The sequence below is a fragment of the Mobula birostris genome, chromosome 1 (genome assembly GCF_030028105.1).
Source record: "Mobula birostris isolate sMobBir1 chromosome 1, sMobBir1.hap1, whole genome shotgun sequence".
Lineage (NCBI taxonomy): Eukaryota > Metazoa > Chordata > Chondrichthyes > Myliobatiformes > Myliobatidae > Mobula > Mobula birostris.
The window spans coordinates 149,559,618-149,575,117 of record NC_092370.1 but is presented as its reverse complement, the minus strand read 5'-3'; the positions used below and the strand labels follow the sequence as shown (position 1 = coordinate 149,575,117).

General features: G+C 48.8%; 1 protein-coding gene across 1 annotated transcript in view; it reads right to left on the bottom strand.

Annotated features, from left to right (window-relative positions):
• LOC140192050 (papilin-like) overlaps window positions 1–15,500 on the bottom strand; it is an 89,474-nt gene that overhangs the window by 28,407 nt on the left and 45,567 nt on the right. The window contains exons 3-4 of the mRNA XM_072249914.1: window positions 9,902–9,962; window positions 5,445–5,547 (exon numbers count right to left, since the gene is read on the bottom strand). Of these exons, the coding sequence (XP_072106015.1) occupies window positions 5,445–5,547; window positions 9,902–9,962 (164 nt within the window). The remainder of the gene's footprint in view (window positions 1–5,444; window positions 5,548–9,901; window positions 9,963–15,500) is intronic.

Here is a 15,500-nt window from a genome sequence, read left to right as displayed (position 1 = left end):
TAGACACCATGGCCAAGAAAGTTCACCCATGCCTCTACATCCTCAGGTGCTAAAAAACACTGGCACGTCCCTGTTACATTGATAATATAGAGAGCATTCTATCTGGATGTAAGCACAAGGTTGTGATTGTGGGAGATCTTTTAATTTTCCACACATAGACTGGTAAGCCCATACTGTAAAAGGGCTGGATGGTTTGGAGTTTGTAAAATGTGTGCAGGATAGATTTTTGCAGCAATACATAGAGGTACCAACTAGAGAAGGGGCAGTGTTGGATCTCCTGTTAGGGAATGAGATAGGTCAGGTGACAGAAGTTTGTGTTGGGAAGCACTTCGGGTCCAGTGATCACAATACCATTAGTTTCAATATAGTTATGGTCTGGACTCAGGGTTGAGATTTTTGATTGGAGAAAGGCTAACTTTGAGAAGATGCGAAAGGATTTAGAAGGAGTGGATTGGGACAACTCGTTTTATGGGAAGGATGTAATAGAGAAATGGAGGTCATTTAAAGGTGAAATTTTGAGAGTACAGAATCTTTATGTTCCTGTTAGGTTGAAAGAAAAGGTTAAAAGTTTGAGAGAGCAATGGTTTTCAAGGGATATTGGAAACTTGGTTCAGAAAAAGAGAGATATTTACAATAAATATAGGCAGCATGGAGTAAATGAGGTGCTCGAGGAATATAAAGAATGTAAAAAGGATCTTAAGAAAGGAATTAGAAAAGCTAAAAGAAGATATGAGGTTGCTTTGGCAAGTAAGGTGAAAATAAATCCTGGTGTCGGAGGGCTGGTCGGAGGCTCGAAGTTTTCGGACATACTGAGTCAGACTATGGTCGGGTGCTTCCAAGATGCTGCATCGGCAAGTTTGTGGCGCTGGAAGCTCACGGCAGGAAGAGTTTCTCCCTTCAACCGTCTGCGTGAGATGATGGGACTTTCGAGAGACTTTGAGACTTTTTTTCACCGTGCCCATGGTCTGTTCTTCATCAAATTACGGTATTGCTTTGCACTGTTGTAACTATACGTTATAATTATGTGGTTTTTGTCAGTTTTTTTTTAGTCTTGGTTTGTCTTGTGTTTCTGTGATATCATTCTGGAGGAACAAATTGTATCATTTCTTAATGCATGCATTACTAAATGACAATAAAAGAGGACTGCGTGTCCTCATAATCTAATCTAATCTAAATCTAAGTTATGGAAACTATGATGGTGAAAGAAGAGGAAGTACTGACACTCTTAAGGAATATAAAAGTGGATAAGTCTCTGGGTCCTGACAGGATATTCTCTAGGACCTTGAAGGAAGTTAGTGTGGAAATAGCAGGGGCTCTGACAGAAATATTTCAAATGTCATTAGAAACGGGGATGGCGCCAGAGGATTGGCGTATTGCTCATGTTGTTCCATTGTTTAAAAAGGGTTCTAAGAGTAAACCTAGCAATTAATGGCCTGTGAGTTTGACGTCAGTGGTGGGTACATTGATGGAAAGTATTCTTAGAGATGATATATATAATTATCTGGATAGACAGAGTCTGATTAGGAACAGTCAACATGGATTTGTGTGTGGAAGGTCATGTTTGACAAATGTTATTGAATTTTTTGAAGAGGTTACTAGGAAAGTTGATGAGGGTAAAGCGGTGGATGTTGCCTATATGGACTTCAGTAAGGCCTTTGACAAGGTTCCACACAGAAGGTTGGTTAGGAAGGTTCAATCATTAGGTATTAATATTGGAGTAGTAAAATGGATTCAGCGGTGGCTGGATGGGAGATGCCAGAGAGTAGTGGTGGATAACTATTTGTCAGATTGGAGGCCGGTGACTAGCGGTGTGCCTCAGGGATCTGTACTGGGTCCAATGTTATTTGTCATATATATTAATGATCTGGATGATGGGGTGGTAAATTGGATGAGTAAGTATGCAGATGATACTAAGATAGGTGGGGTCGTGGATAATAAAGTAAGTTTTCAAAGTTTGTAGAGAGATTTAGGCCAGTTAGAAGAGTGGACTGAAAGATGGCAGATGGAGTTTAATGCTGAAAAATGTGAGGTGCCACATTTTGGTAGGACTAATCAAAATAGGACATACATGGTAAATGGTAGGGTATTGAAGAATGCAGTAGAACAGAGGGATCGAAGAATAATGGTGCATAGTTCTCTGAAGGTGGAATCTCGTGTGGATAGGGTGGTGAAGAAAGCTTTTGGTATGCTGGCCTTTATTAATCAGAGCATTGAGTATAGGAGTTGGGATGTAATGTTGAAATTGTACGAGGCATTGGTGAGGCCAAATTTGGAGTATTGTGTACATTTTCGGTCACCAAATTATAGGAAAGATGTCAACAAAACAGAGAGAGTACAGAGAAGATTTACTGGAATGTTACCTGGGTTTCATCACCTAAGTTACAGAGAAAGGTTGAACAAGTTGGGTCTTTATTCTTTGGAACGTAGAAGGTTGAGGGGGGATTTGATAGAAGTATTTGAAATTATGAGGGGGATTGATAGAGTTGACGTGGATAGGCTTTTTCCATTGAGAGTAGAGGAGATTCAAACAAGAGGACATGAGTTGAGAGTTAAAGGGCAAAAGTTTAGGGGTAACATGAAGGGGAACTTATTTACTCAGAGAGTGGTAGCTGTGTGGAACGAGCTTCCAGCAGAAGTGGTTGAGGCAGGTTCGATGTTGTCATTTAAAGTTAAATTGGATAGATATATGGACAGGAAAGGAATGGAGGGTTATGGGCTGAGTGCAGGTCGGTGGGACTAGGTGAGCGTAAGAGTTCAGCACGGACTAGAAGGACTCTGACTTTGTTTTGATAACACTTTTAATTATGACCTAGAGAGAGAGAGAGAGAGAGAGAGAGAGAAAGAGAGAGAGAGAGTACGGTGCGAGCTGAGACACGAGCTGGGAAGTCACCATGGTAACAGCTCAGAGCGGTTGAGCTAACGGACGCTGGAATTTTGGGATGGATTATAAAAAGTGGATCCTTCGGGCTGATAACGACAGAGGAGACACGACACGAGGGAACTGCGGAAACTACCCGAGAAACCACTGGTGGAGTCTAAGACCACCATGAGGGTGGAGGCAACAGACCGATTAATTTCCACCCGCGATTACCAGTGCGGGTAAGAGCTTGCCCGTGGGGGTCTGCTGTTGGTGAACCTGTGCCGTGGGTTAGTAGACCGTTCCCTAGATGTTCTCTGTCCATCTGTGTCTGTGTGGGGGTCACATAAAGTGACTCTGAAGACTTCGGAAGCAAGAAAAACTAAAGCTGCCAACTGGAACATCAACTCAATTAACCCTCTCTCTCTCCATCAATTCAACTCGACGCAACACAAAGTGAACTGAACTGCTTAAACTTACCTGACACTGAACTCCTGGACTATTATTTATTTTTGTATCCACACACACATCTACATATATATATATATAAAATAGTTTATCACCTGCATCATATTATCTGGTTTAATGATATTAATTCCAAGTAGTAATAGTCTTAATTTATAGTAAACCAGACTCCAGGTGTGTCCCATTTCTGCTGGTCCTTTTTAACCCGTCACGGGGTTCGTGACACCTTACAGAACTGTAATGGAATCCAACTCTGTGCAGGACATCCCAAGCTGTAATACTGTCTTGTAATCGCTGTGGTTCCCAGCATTTTCCGTACGTTACTCCACCTTCAGTGTGCCAGCACAACCTTCGGTGGTTTGAAGATCGAAACTCCAACCTAATGGAATATTGAGCAACAGTGACCCTAGTTTATGTATGATCTAGAGTAGGCACCTTAAACCTCCAGCACAACACCTGCCGAGCCTCCTATACACTTGAACAAATATCAGAATCCTGTCCTGTGAAATGTCCCAGAACTGAGGCCCTCTCTCACTTCAGCTTTGTGGAGCAGTCCACTTCATTTACATTTCTGACAGCAGGCTCCCTAAAGGTACACTTGATTCCAAACCCTATGATTGGAGGATGCAAGCTTTGCAAAGATTCCAGGTTGTTCTTGAGGACCTGTAACACACTCGAGTCTGTAGATCCTGCGTACGAGTAGTCCACCACAAAAACTACCCGCCCCATTCTCCCACAGCCTTCTGGACAGACTGTGATTCCCACATGGCCAGTGCAAAGGTACGATCCTCGATCCCAGGCTCTGTCTGAGAGACCATCGTTGTTCTGCTGTCAGCTGCACTGCTGAACCTGGTCCATGAGATTAGGCAGCAATAAAACGCAGCTTCTGTGTTGCAGCCAGAGTCCTCGGATAAATTTGTGTCCAGGAAAAAACAAAGAATTAATTACTGCTGAACTATAACTTGCCTATTGCCAAACAACAGCCCATAACCCATGTAAACGAGAAAGCTTCTGTACCAACGGGATAAATGCGCTGGGACGTGGACGTGCATTTGGTGATTTGTGGAGAGCAAAGTGAGAAGTTTGGACCAATGGTGACACTGTCAGGGGCTGCCTCAGGTAGAGTTATCCAATCAGGATTGTGGTGTGACTGACATCACCCACCCTTTACCCCAGCTCTTTATCAAACTCCTTCACAATTTTCAACACCTCTGAAGCACAAGATAAACAACAGTTAGGAAACACAATCATGTGCCCAAACACAGTCAGTTGGAAAGGTTTTTTCATTTTTCTTTCAGAGAGACAAACCATTTACCCTTCTGCAAAGTCATTGATGAGTCAGGCTAATACCTTATGACCAATCGTGAACCTTTAAAGAGCGGACACTGGGAACAACCATATCTGCCTTCTTATTGTACAAGGGATCTGTTCAGCAGTGGGAATGCAGTTGTTCTCGAGGCTGGAGAAACAGCAAGATTGTGGACGTAGCACAATGTATCACAAAAACCAGCTTCCCCACATTGCTTTTCATTCACAACTTCCTGTTGCCTCAGGAAAGCAGCCAACATAATCAGAGCTGCTTCCCACACTGGCCAGTCTGCCATCACACAGAAAACACTGAGGCTTGCCATGTACCACCAGGCTTTAGTCCCACTGGATAAACAACTGCTGAATGGAACTCGTGTGTGATAAAGATGAACTTTGATTGACCAGCCTACCTGGTCCTGGCCTTGCACTTTCTATGTCTATGAGATCCACATCATCCCTGTAACACTTTATTCTGCATTCTGTTTTCCTTCTCTACTATCTCGATGTACCTCCTTGCATAATGATCTGACAGGAAGGCACACCAACAAGTTGTTCATTGCATGTGACAGTACTTAATACCAATGACACGGGGAAATACTGACCCTAGAGGATTATGACCCTTCCTACTTTATCAGTGAGGGGGATGTGGTGCTCAGGAAAGACACTGCCCACTGTAAATGGAGCTCATTGCCATTCAGAGTCCCTACAAACTGTGGACAGCACTGCTGGTATAAGGACAGGGGTCACCGTTCTGGCAAGAAGGCTGACAGAGGGAAGGGTTTACAATGTCATGAAAATCCGTGAACCTGCTCACCTCCGTAATATGGCAGCCATTTGTACCTCTTTCCCTGGAACTCAGTCCCATCAAAGGCAGAGCACTGCTCCTCCCGGAAATCCCTCGAACCTTCCGGACAGTCCTGTGGAACAAAAAGCCAAAATAATCAGAGCAAGGCAGCGAGAGCCCACTCTCTGTGACCAATGAGGAGTCAAACCCCACCACACAACCCTCCTGTCCACCTCCTCCTCCTCCCTCACACCACCATCTCCGCCCCATTCTCACCCTCCTCTTCGTACTAACTTTCCGCTCCACAACTCCCCAAATTATCATCCTCAGTCCTAATCCTCTCACTCACACTCCTTCGGCCCAACCCTCTCACTCAAACTCCTCCTCCTCACCCTCTCACACTCCTCTGTCCCAACCCTCTCACTTAATCTCCATCCCAACCCCCTCAAACTCCTCAGTCCCAACGCTCTCACTCAAACTCCTCCGTCCCTACTCTCTCAATCTCTGTCCCAACCCTCTCAGTCAATCTCCTCCTCCTCTCACTCACACTCCTCCGTCCCAACCCTCTCAAACTCCTCAGTCCTGCTCTCACTCAAACTCCTCCGTCCCTACTCTCTCAATCTCTGTCCCAACCTTCTCAATCTCCTCCTCTTCATCCTCTCACTCAAACTCCTCCATCCCAACCCTCTCACTCAAACTCCTCCTCACCCTCACTCATACTCCTCCGTCCCAACCCTCTCACTCACACTCCTCCTCACCCTCTCTCACTCTACTTCTCTTGCTTTTCCCCCTCACCTCCCCAACCCTCCCCTCCTTACACCCTCCAACCTCACTCATTGTCCTTCACCCTCCATCACTACCTCCTCTGCCCTTTCCCTCTCGACCCCTCCTCCAGTCACTCCACCCTTCATTCCTGCATCCACCTCCTTCCTGTCCTTTCCCACATCATTCTTCACTCCTGACCCTTCTCGTCTCCCACACTGTCCCTCTTTTCCCACACCCTCCTGCCCCCTGCCCCCCCAAGCCTTCTTCACCCCAGTCAGGCCCTTTGCCCACCGACAATGCATCTCACTCACAGCCATCCTAGCCCAGCCATTCCATTCTTGCTACATTGCCATTGCCTCTCCCTAGACTCGAGCCCTCTCTCACACACACTAGGGGTAGTTCACAGTCACCAGCTGTCCTCTGAACTGGCACATAGCCTAGGGGTCAGGTTCTCAGATGTGAGTGCTGGGCCATGTCATGGGCACCAGATTATCAAAGTCCACAGCAATGAACCGGCTAAGTGGACAAAACATTGTGGCTTCACGTTTGCTGTCTATACAAGGGGTGAACCTCCGGACCTTGTGAGTTGCAGAGGTTCACTCTTCCAGTCTGATTGAAGCCGATATGAGTCGACACTGAAGGAAGAGCTGCAGGCGCTGGGGCAGAAGGCCAGGGGACAATGGGTGTTGGAGCAGGCTCCAGGGACTGGATGGCTGCTCTTGCTTCTGGCCCTTTCTCCCTCTCCCCCACACCACAACCACACAGCCATTCAGCCCAGCACATCAATGCTGACCAGTGCACCCATCCGTATCAACCCCATCTTCTAGCACGTGGCCCGTAGCCTGTGATGTCTCTGTGATCCAAGTTCTCACCCCGAGGACAAGAGGGCACGACTTCAGCATTGAAGGACGTCCATTTACAACTGAGATGCAGAGAAATTACTTTAGTCAGAGGATGGTAAATCTGTGGAATTTGTTGACTGTGGAGGCCAAGTCATTGGGTGCATTTAAGGCAGAGATAGATAGGTTCTTGATTAGCCAGGGCATCAAAGGGGATGGGGAGAAGGCAGGGGAGTGGGGATGACTGGAAGAATTGGATCAGCCCATGATTGAATGGTGGAGCAGACTCAATAGGCTGAATGGCCTATTTCTGCTTCTATATCTTACGGTCATATGGTCATCCAGTCACTGTTGATGAATCTGCCTGCAATATTCTCTCTGGCAGTGTATTCCAGGGACTGCTGCCCATCACATCCTGTCTAAACTCTCCTTACCCCACATCACGTCTGTGTGGTCTCGTTGTGTCTGCCCGTGATAAGGCGAGAAGTATGCTGCGGTATAGCTCCCATTAGTTTATATCCCATGTTCACCTGCTCAGCGCCAGGGAGAACAGACGCGAACTCTCCCATCTCCTGATAACATTCACCTGGAGTTGTGTGCTCTGACCCTGCAAGCCAAGCTTACTGCCTGAGACTCTGTGGGACAGACAGTCCAGCCAAGGTCTGTGTCACCATCAGGTGCTGACAGGCAGCTTGTCGAGCCAGGGCTCTGTCTTGAATTCACTACAATACACACTACCCCAGTGGTGCTGAGGCCAAGCTGGTTGAAAGTTTCACGTTCCTATATCACCAATAGCCTGTCTTGGTCCAACCACGCAGACACCACAGACAACACAGCCAAAGAACAGCTTACTTCCTCAGGGGGGTAAAGAAATTCACCAACGTCCACCAATCTTTACCGATGTTTAACAACTTCTCAGCCCATGACCACAAGAAACTGCAGAGAGCCGTGGGCTCGACTACAGAGAGCCGTGGGCACGACGCACAGAGCCGTGGGCACGACGCACAGAGCCGTGGGCACGACGCACAGAGCCGTGGACACAACTACAGAGAGCCGTGGGCACGACGCAGAGAGCCGTGGGCACGACGCAGAGAGCCGTGGGCACGACGCAGAGAGCCGTGGGCACGACTACAGAGAGCCGTGGGCACGACGCACAGAGCCGTGGGCACAACTACAGAGATCCGTGGGCACAACTACAGAGATCCGTGGGCACGACGCACAGAGCCGTGGGCACGACGCACAGAGCCGTGGGCACGACGCACAGAGCCGTGGGCACGACGCACAGAGCCGTGGGCACGACGCAGAGAGCCGTGGGCACGACGCAGAGAGCCGTGGGCACGACGCAGAGAGCCGTGGGCACAACTACAGAGCCGTGGGCACAAGTCAGAGAGCTGTGGGCACAACTACAGACAGCCGTGGGCATGACGCAGAGAGCCGTGGGCACAACGCACAGAGCCGTGGGCACAAGTCAGAGAGCCGTGGGCACAAGTCAGAGAGCCATGGACATGACGCAGAGAGCCGTGGGCACAACTGCAGAGCCATGGGCACAACTCAGAGAGCCGTGGGCACAACTGCAGAGCCATGGGCACAACTCAGAGAACCGTGGGCACAACGTATAGAGCCATGGGCACAAGTCAGAGAGCCGTGGGCACAAGTCAGAGAACTGTAGGCACAATGCACAGAGCCGTGGGCACAATGCACAGAGCCATGGGCACGACTACAGGGAGCCGTGGGCACAACGCAGAGAGCTGTGGGCACAACACAGAGAACCGTGGGCACAATGCACAGAGCCATGGGCACAAGTCAGAGAGCCGTGGGCACAAGTCAGAGAACTGTAGGCACAATGCACAGAGCCGTGGGCACGACTACAGGGAGCCGTGGGCACAACGCAGAGAGCTGTGGGCACAACACAGAGAGCTGTGGGCACAACTCAGAGAACCGTGGGCACAATGCACAGAGCCATGGGCACAAGTCAGAGAGCCGTGGGCACAAGTCAGAGAACTGTAGGCACAATGCACAGAGCCGTGGGCACAATGCACAGAGCCGTGGGCACGACTACAGGGAGCCGTGGGCACAACACAGAGAGCTGTGGGCACAACTCAGCACATGAGAGAAACCAGTCTCTGCTCCTCAGACTTCTCACAGTCAGCCTCATGAAAAAGCCTACTCACCTGGGGCGTTCTCTCCTCTCCCCTGCCTAGTCTGAAAGCACAAACCAACAGGCTCAAGGACTGCCTCCACCCGACTCTTAGACTAATGAAGGTCCCCAGTGATAAGACGGTCCTCAGAATCTACCGTGTGTCATTTAGGCTCCGTGCACTTTCTCTATAAATGTGACACCCTATGTGATCTGGATGATGGCTGCAAATCTGTGCACTGTACATGGAAACAAATCTTTGAAAACAAAGCTTTACACTGCACTTTGGGGCACGTGACTATAATAAACTAATTTACTCCCGACACCCCCAGCCAATCACTGACAGACAGCACATGAGTGAAGACAGTAAACTTCGAAAATGTTGAAAACCATTTCAGCACAGGAATCCCTCCCTTCAAACCACAACACAGCTATCGGAACTGGGACCCTCCCACTCCCCCTCCCTCCTCCCCACCCCTCAGACAATTCAGACCCTCAGCAACCTCTCCCCCCACAGTCAGCTCCTCCTGAGCCAAATGTGGGACCACCGGCCAACTCTGGTCCTCCCAGCCATTAAGCCGTTTCAGGTCCCAATCATTTGGCTGAATCTCCTCCCTCCCACCAGCCTAGTGTTAACTGCAGCCTCTGATCTCAGCACACCGCTCCCTACCAGCACCCTCCCTGGCCACAGCCCCCCACCTCAGGGGACGCCCATCACCCCAGGGTCACAGAGCTGCATCACCTACCTGCACGTTGCAAACACGGTAGTCTCTCAGTGGTCCCAGACAATTGCTCCCACCAGTTCTCCTGTAAAGAAGGTGAAAATCTGCGGTTTGAGGAGGCACATACATTGTTACAGGAGTTCAGATTAAACCATTAGACAGTGCAGGATCCCCATTCTGGGAGCAGAAGCTACAAAAATGGCAGGGATATGTAGAGCCACAGCTCAGCCCTAGAGTTCAGCACAAGGATCTCAGAGAGGGCTGCATTAACCCAGAGCTTGCCTCATCTCCTTCCTGGCAGCAAAGGATTCCAATTCCATAGCCTGTTAAGGCTGCCCACCCATTCCACTCCACCAGGCCTTGGGCATCATGTGGAGATGATGCACAAGGCCTGGGTGCCTGAAGCAGTAAACTCACATCTCAGGCTGTTCCAGGAAACCCAGAGCAACAAAGGCCCAACAAGAACAAATGGGTTTTTGGAGAGACTGGACAGGCAAGTTTTGTTTTCTTTGGCGTGGGGGAGGGAGGCAGTGTGCGGGGTGGTGGGTCATGAAAGAATGCAAAATTATGAGAGGCAGAGGGAAGGTAGAGGTAGATATAAGGAGACTCTTCCCCATAACAGAAGTATCTACAACCAGAGGCTTAAGGTAAGGCCCCCGAAAGCTAAGGAGATGTCCATAGCATTCTGAAGGAGGAGGATGAGCAGCCAGAAGTCTTGGTGCATGTTGGCGCCAATGACATAGGTAGCAAGGTGGGAATGTCCTGAAGGGAGCTAGATAGAAAGCTGATCCAAGGTAGTAATCTCTAGTTTGCTGCCTGTGTCACATGCCAATAAAGATAAGAATAGGATGATTTGGCAGGAGAACGCTTGGCTGAGGGATTGGTGCAGGGGACAGGGTTTCTTATAGTAGCCACATAGTGGTGGAAGAACAGACCAAATCAGCCAGCCCTTCCTTGAACTCTAGCCATGAAATTCTCCAATCCAGCTGAGATTGGAGGCAGGGCATTCAACATCTGCTCCTGGGCAGAAACGTCAGCTTGGTTTACAGGAAGACTTGGAGGTAGTGGCAATGCTTAGACCTCCATGATGCTGGTTGACACATGGGCCAGAGGTCCCAGATTGAGCCTTGCTCCATTCCACGTGGGCCTGAGCCTTGGTCCATTCTGTTCGGCCTGAGCCTTGGTGCATTCCACGTGGGCCTGAGCCTTGGCCCATTCCGCTTGGGCCCGAGCCTTGGCCCATTCCGCTTGGGCCCGAGCCTTGGCCCATTCCGCTTGGGCCCGAGCCTTGGCCCATTCCGCTTGGGCCCGAGCCTTGGCCCATTCCGCTTGGGCCCGAGCCTTGGCCCATTCCGCTTGGGCCCGAGCCTTGGTCCATTCCCCTTGGGCCCGAGCCTTGGCCCATTCCCCTTGGGCCCGAGCCTTGGTCCATTCCGTTGGGCCTGAGCCTTGGCCCATTCCACGTGGGCCCGAGACTTGGTCCATTCCGTTGGGCCTGAGCCTTGGCCCATTCCACGTGGGTCCCAGCCTTGGCCCATTCCCCTTGGGCCCGAGCCTTGGTCCATTCCGTTGGGCCTGAGCCTTGGCCCATTCCATTGGGCCAATTACCTTTTGGGCCACTTTCAAATGCTGTGAAGTGACTCCTGCTGGGCATAATACAAACATCCAGTTACGAAGGGAGAAGGCTAACCGTACCGTGCCTGCATAAACTTCAGTGAATCGTGGATACAGCCAGACCTTCACAGGACTCTTCTACTATAAAAGGGCAGAGTGACAAAGAGTTTGTCGAATGTGCTCAGTAAAGTTTCCTTAGTCAGCACACAGAAGTCCCAACAACAGAGAGTGTAAAACTAGAATGCATATTGGACAGGGAAGGGCAGGTCACAGAAGTTTGTGGAGGGCAATACTTTGCATCCAGTGATCACGATGCAATTAGTTTCAAGGCGATTATGGAGAAAGATTGGTCTGGTCTTCAGGTGGAGGTTCCAAAATGGAGAAAAGGCAATTCTGATGGTATCAGAAATGATCTGCGAAGTGTGCATGGGGACATGCTGTTTTCTGGGAAAGGTGTACTTGGTAAATGGGAGGCCTTCAAAAGTGAAATTTTAAGAGTACAGAGTTATTATAATCCAGTTAGAATAAAAGACGAGGATAACAGGTTTAGGGAACCTTAAGTTTTCGAGAGCTGTTGACGCCGTAGTTAAGAAAATGAAGGAGCTGCAGAAGAGGTAGGAACCAATGTGGCACTCAGGCAGAGTAAGAGAACACACACCAGAGACATCTGGAGGGATGAGATAGGCGATTCAGGAGGGACGAGAGAGGCACATCAGGAGGGACGAGAGAGGTGATTCAGGAGGGATGAGAGAGGCACATCAGGAGGGATGAGAGAGGCAAATCAGGTGGGATGAGAGGCGATTCAGGAGGGATGAGAGAAGTGATTCAGGAGGGATGAGAGAGGCAAATCAGGAGGGATGAGAGAGGTGATTCAGGAGGGATGAGAGGGGCAAATCAGGTGGGATGAGAGATGCAAATCAGGAGGGATGAGAGAGGCGATTCAGGAGGGATGAGAGAGGCGATTCAGGAGGGATGAGAGAGGCGATTCAGGAGGGATGAGAGAGGCGATTCAGGAGGGATGAGAGAGGCGATTCAGGAGGGATGAGAGAGGCGATTCAGGAGGGATGAGAGAGGTGACTCAGGAGGGATGAGAGAAGTGATTCAGGAGGGATGAGAGAAGTAATTCAGGAGGGATGAGAGAGGCGATTCAGGTGTGTCAAGGAAAGCAAATCAGGAGAGATAGAAGCAGCAAATCGGGGCACTCAGAGAGGGGAATTGGGGGTCTCAGACGGGGGATTGGGGGGGTCTCAGAGAGGGGGATCGGGGGTCTCAGAGAGGGGAATCGGGGGGTCTCAGAGTGGGGGATCGTTTGGTCTCAGAGGAGGGATGGGGGGGCTCAGAGAGGGAGATCAGGGGGTCTCAGAGAGGGGGATGGGGGGTCTCAGAGAGGGGGATCGGGGGTCTCAGAGTGGGGGATTGGGCGGTCTCAGAGTGGGGGATTGGGCGGTCTCAGAGGGGGGATGGGGGGCTGAGAGGGGGGAATCAGAGGGCTGAGAGGGGGATCGGGGTCTCAGAGAGGGGAATCGGGGGGTCTCAGAGAGGGGAATCGGTTGAGCTCGAGACTGTCAACAGCAAACAGAATTGTTATTCTGTCCCCTAAGAAGGTGACTGGCTAGTAAGATGGTTGGGGGGTGCTGTGGGCAGGAAGTGCTGGTCATCAAATGCAAGGACCCAGCCCACGGACACACTTCTACACAGCATTCAGATGATGCTCCATGTTGACTGGCCACTGGGAGACCACCTTCATACAGTGAAGCACCAGAAAGCAGTTCAGCAAAAGTGAAGAGGCACTAATGGGAATGAGAAAAACAGCAAATTAAGATTTTCCAACTGAAGTGAAGCACCAGCGTCAGGTCCTGACAGGAAAGACATTGTATTGTTCACTCACACTTCTACGGGTTGTACTCAATGATTCTGGAGCAATACAACGTTCCTGTGCAGCCTCCCCAGCAACTACCACTCTGTTCAGAGGCAAGTTGTCACAATTACAAACGGCAGAAGCATTTTATGTTTAAGAAAAACCATAACAACTCATTCATTGAACTCCCAACGCTGAACACAAAGCACAGTAAAAGTGCTTTACATATTTACTTCATCACGTCAGACCATCCTCTGAAAGTGAAGCCTGTGAATTCTGTACATTTCCATCCATTACATTACCCTTATTACTGCAAAACACCACTAAATTATACAGCTTGGTGCAAGCCAATAAACAGCTGTTATACCCCACTGATGTATAATCTAATGTTAATCTAATGAAGGGCTGGTCTGGAAACTCAACTTTTGGAGGCATTTCTCTAAGGCCATAAGAGATAGGAGCGGAATTAGGCCACCATCATGGCTGATCCAATTTTCCTCTCAGCCCCAGTCTCATGCCTTCTCCCCGTATCTGTTCATGCTCTGACCAGTCAGGATTCTATCAACCTCTGCCTTAAATATATATAAAGATTTGTTGTCCACCGCTGCAGAGAATTCCACAGATTCACCACTCTCTGGCTAAAGAAATTCCTCCTCATCTCCATTCTAAATGGACACTCCTCTATTCTGAGGCTGTGTCCTCTGGTCTTAGACTTTCCCATCATAGGAAACATCTCTCCATATCCACTCTATCAAGGCCTTTCACCATTCGATAGGTTTCAATTAGATCACCCCTCATTCTTCTGAATCTAGTGAATACAGGCCCAGAGCTATCAAACACTCTTCAAATGACAAGCGATTCAATCCTGGAATCATTTTTGTGAACCTCTTTTGAACCCTCTCCGGTGTCAGCACATCCTTTCTAAGATAAAGGGTCCAGACCTGCTTACAATACTCCAAGTGAGGCCTCACCAGTATTTATAAAGTCTCAACATTACATCCTTGCTTTTATATTCTTGTCCTCTTGAAATGAATGCTAACACTGCATTTGCCTTCCTCACCACAGACTCAACCCGCAAATTAATCTTTAGAGAATCCTGCACAAGGACTCCCAAGTCCCTTTCCACCTCAGCTTTATGTATTTTTTCTCCATTTAGAAAATAGTCAACCCTTTTATTTCTTCTACCGAAGCGCATGACCATACCCTTCCTGACATTGTATTCCATCTGCCATTTCTTTACCCATTCTCCTAATCTGTTTTAGTCCTTCTGTAGCCTCTCAACTTCCTCAAAACTACCTGATCCCCCACCTATATTTGTATCACTTGCAAACTTTGCATCAAAGCCATCAATTCCATCATCCAATTCATTGACGTACAATGTAAAAAGAATCGGTCCTCACACAGACCCCTGTGGAACATCACTAGTCACCGGCAGCCAGCAGGAAGAGGCTCCCTTTATTTCCACACTCTGCCTCCTGCCAATCCGCCACTGATTTATCCATGCTAGAATCTTCCCTGTAATACCATGGGCTCTTAGCTTGTTAAACAGCCTCATGTGTGGCACCTTGTCAAAGGCCTTCTGAAAATCCAAGTACACAACATCTTCTTTGTCTATTCTGCTTGGTCCTCTTTAAGGAATTCCAACAAATCTGTCAGGCAAGATTTTCCCTTGAGGAAACCATGCTGACTATGGTCTGTTTTATCAAGTGCCTCCAAGTACCCCAAAACTACATCCTCAACTCCAACATCTTCCCAACCACTGAGGTCAGACTAACTGGCCTATAGTTTCCTTTCTTCTGCCTCTCTCTCTTCTTGAAGAGTGGAGTGACATTTGCAATTTTCCAGTCTTCCGGAACCATTCCAGAATCTAATGATTCTTGAAAAATCATTACTAATCCTCCACAATCTCTTCAGCCACCTCTTTCAGAACCCTGGGGTGTACACCATCTGGTCCAGGTGACTTATCTACCTTCAGACCTTTCAGTTTCCCAAGAACCTTCTCCCTAGTAATGGTAACTTCACACACTTCATGACTCCTGACACCTGGAACTTCCATCATACTGCTACTGTCTTCCACAGTGAAGATTGATGCAAAATATTCAGTTTGCCTGCCATTTTATTATCCCCCATTTTCCAGTGGTCCGATATCCA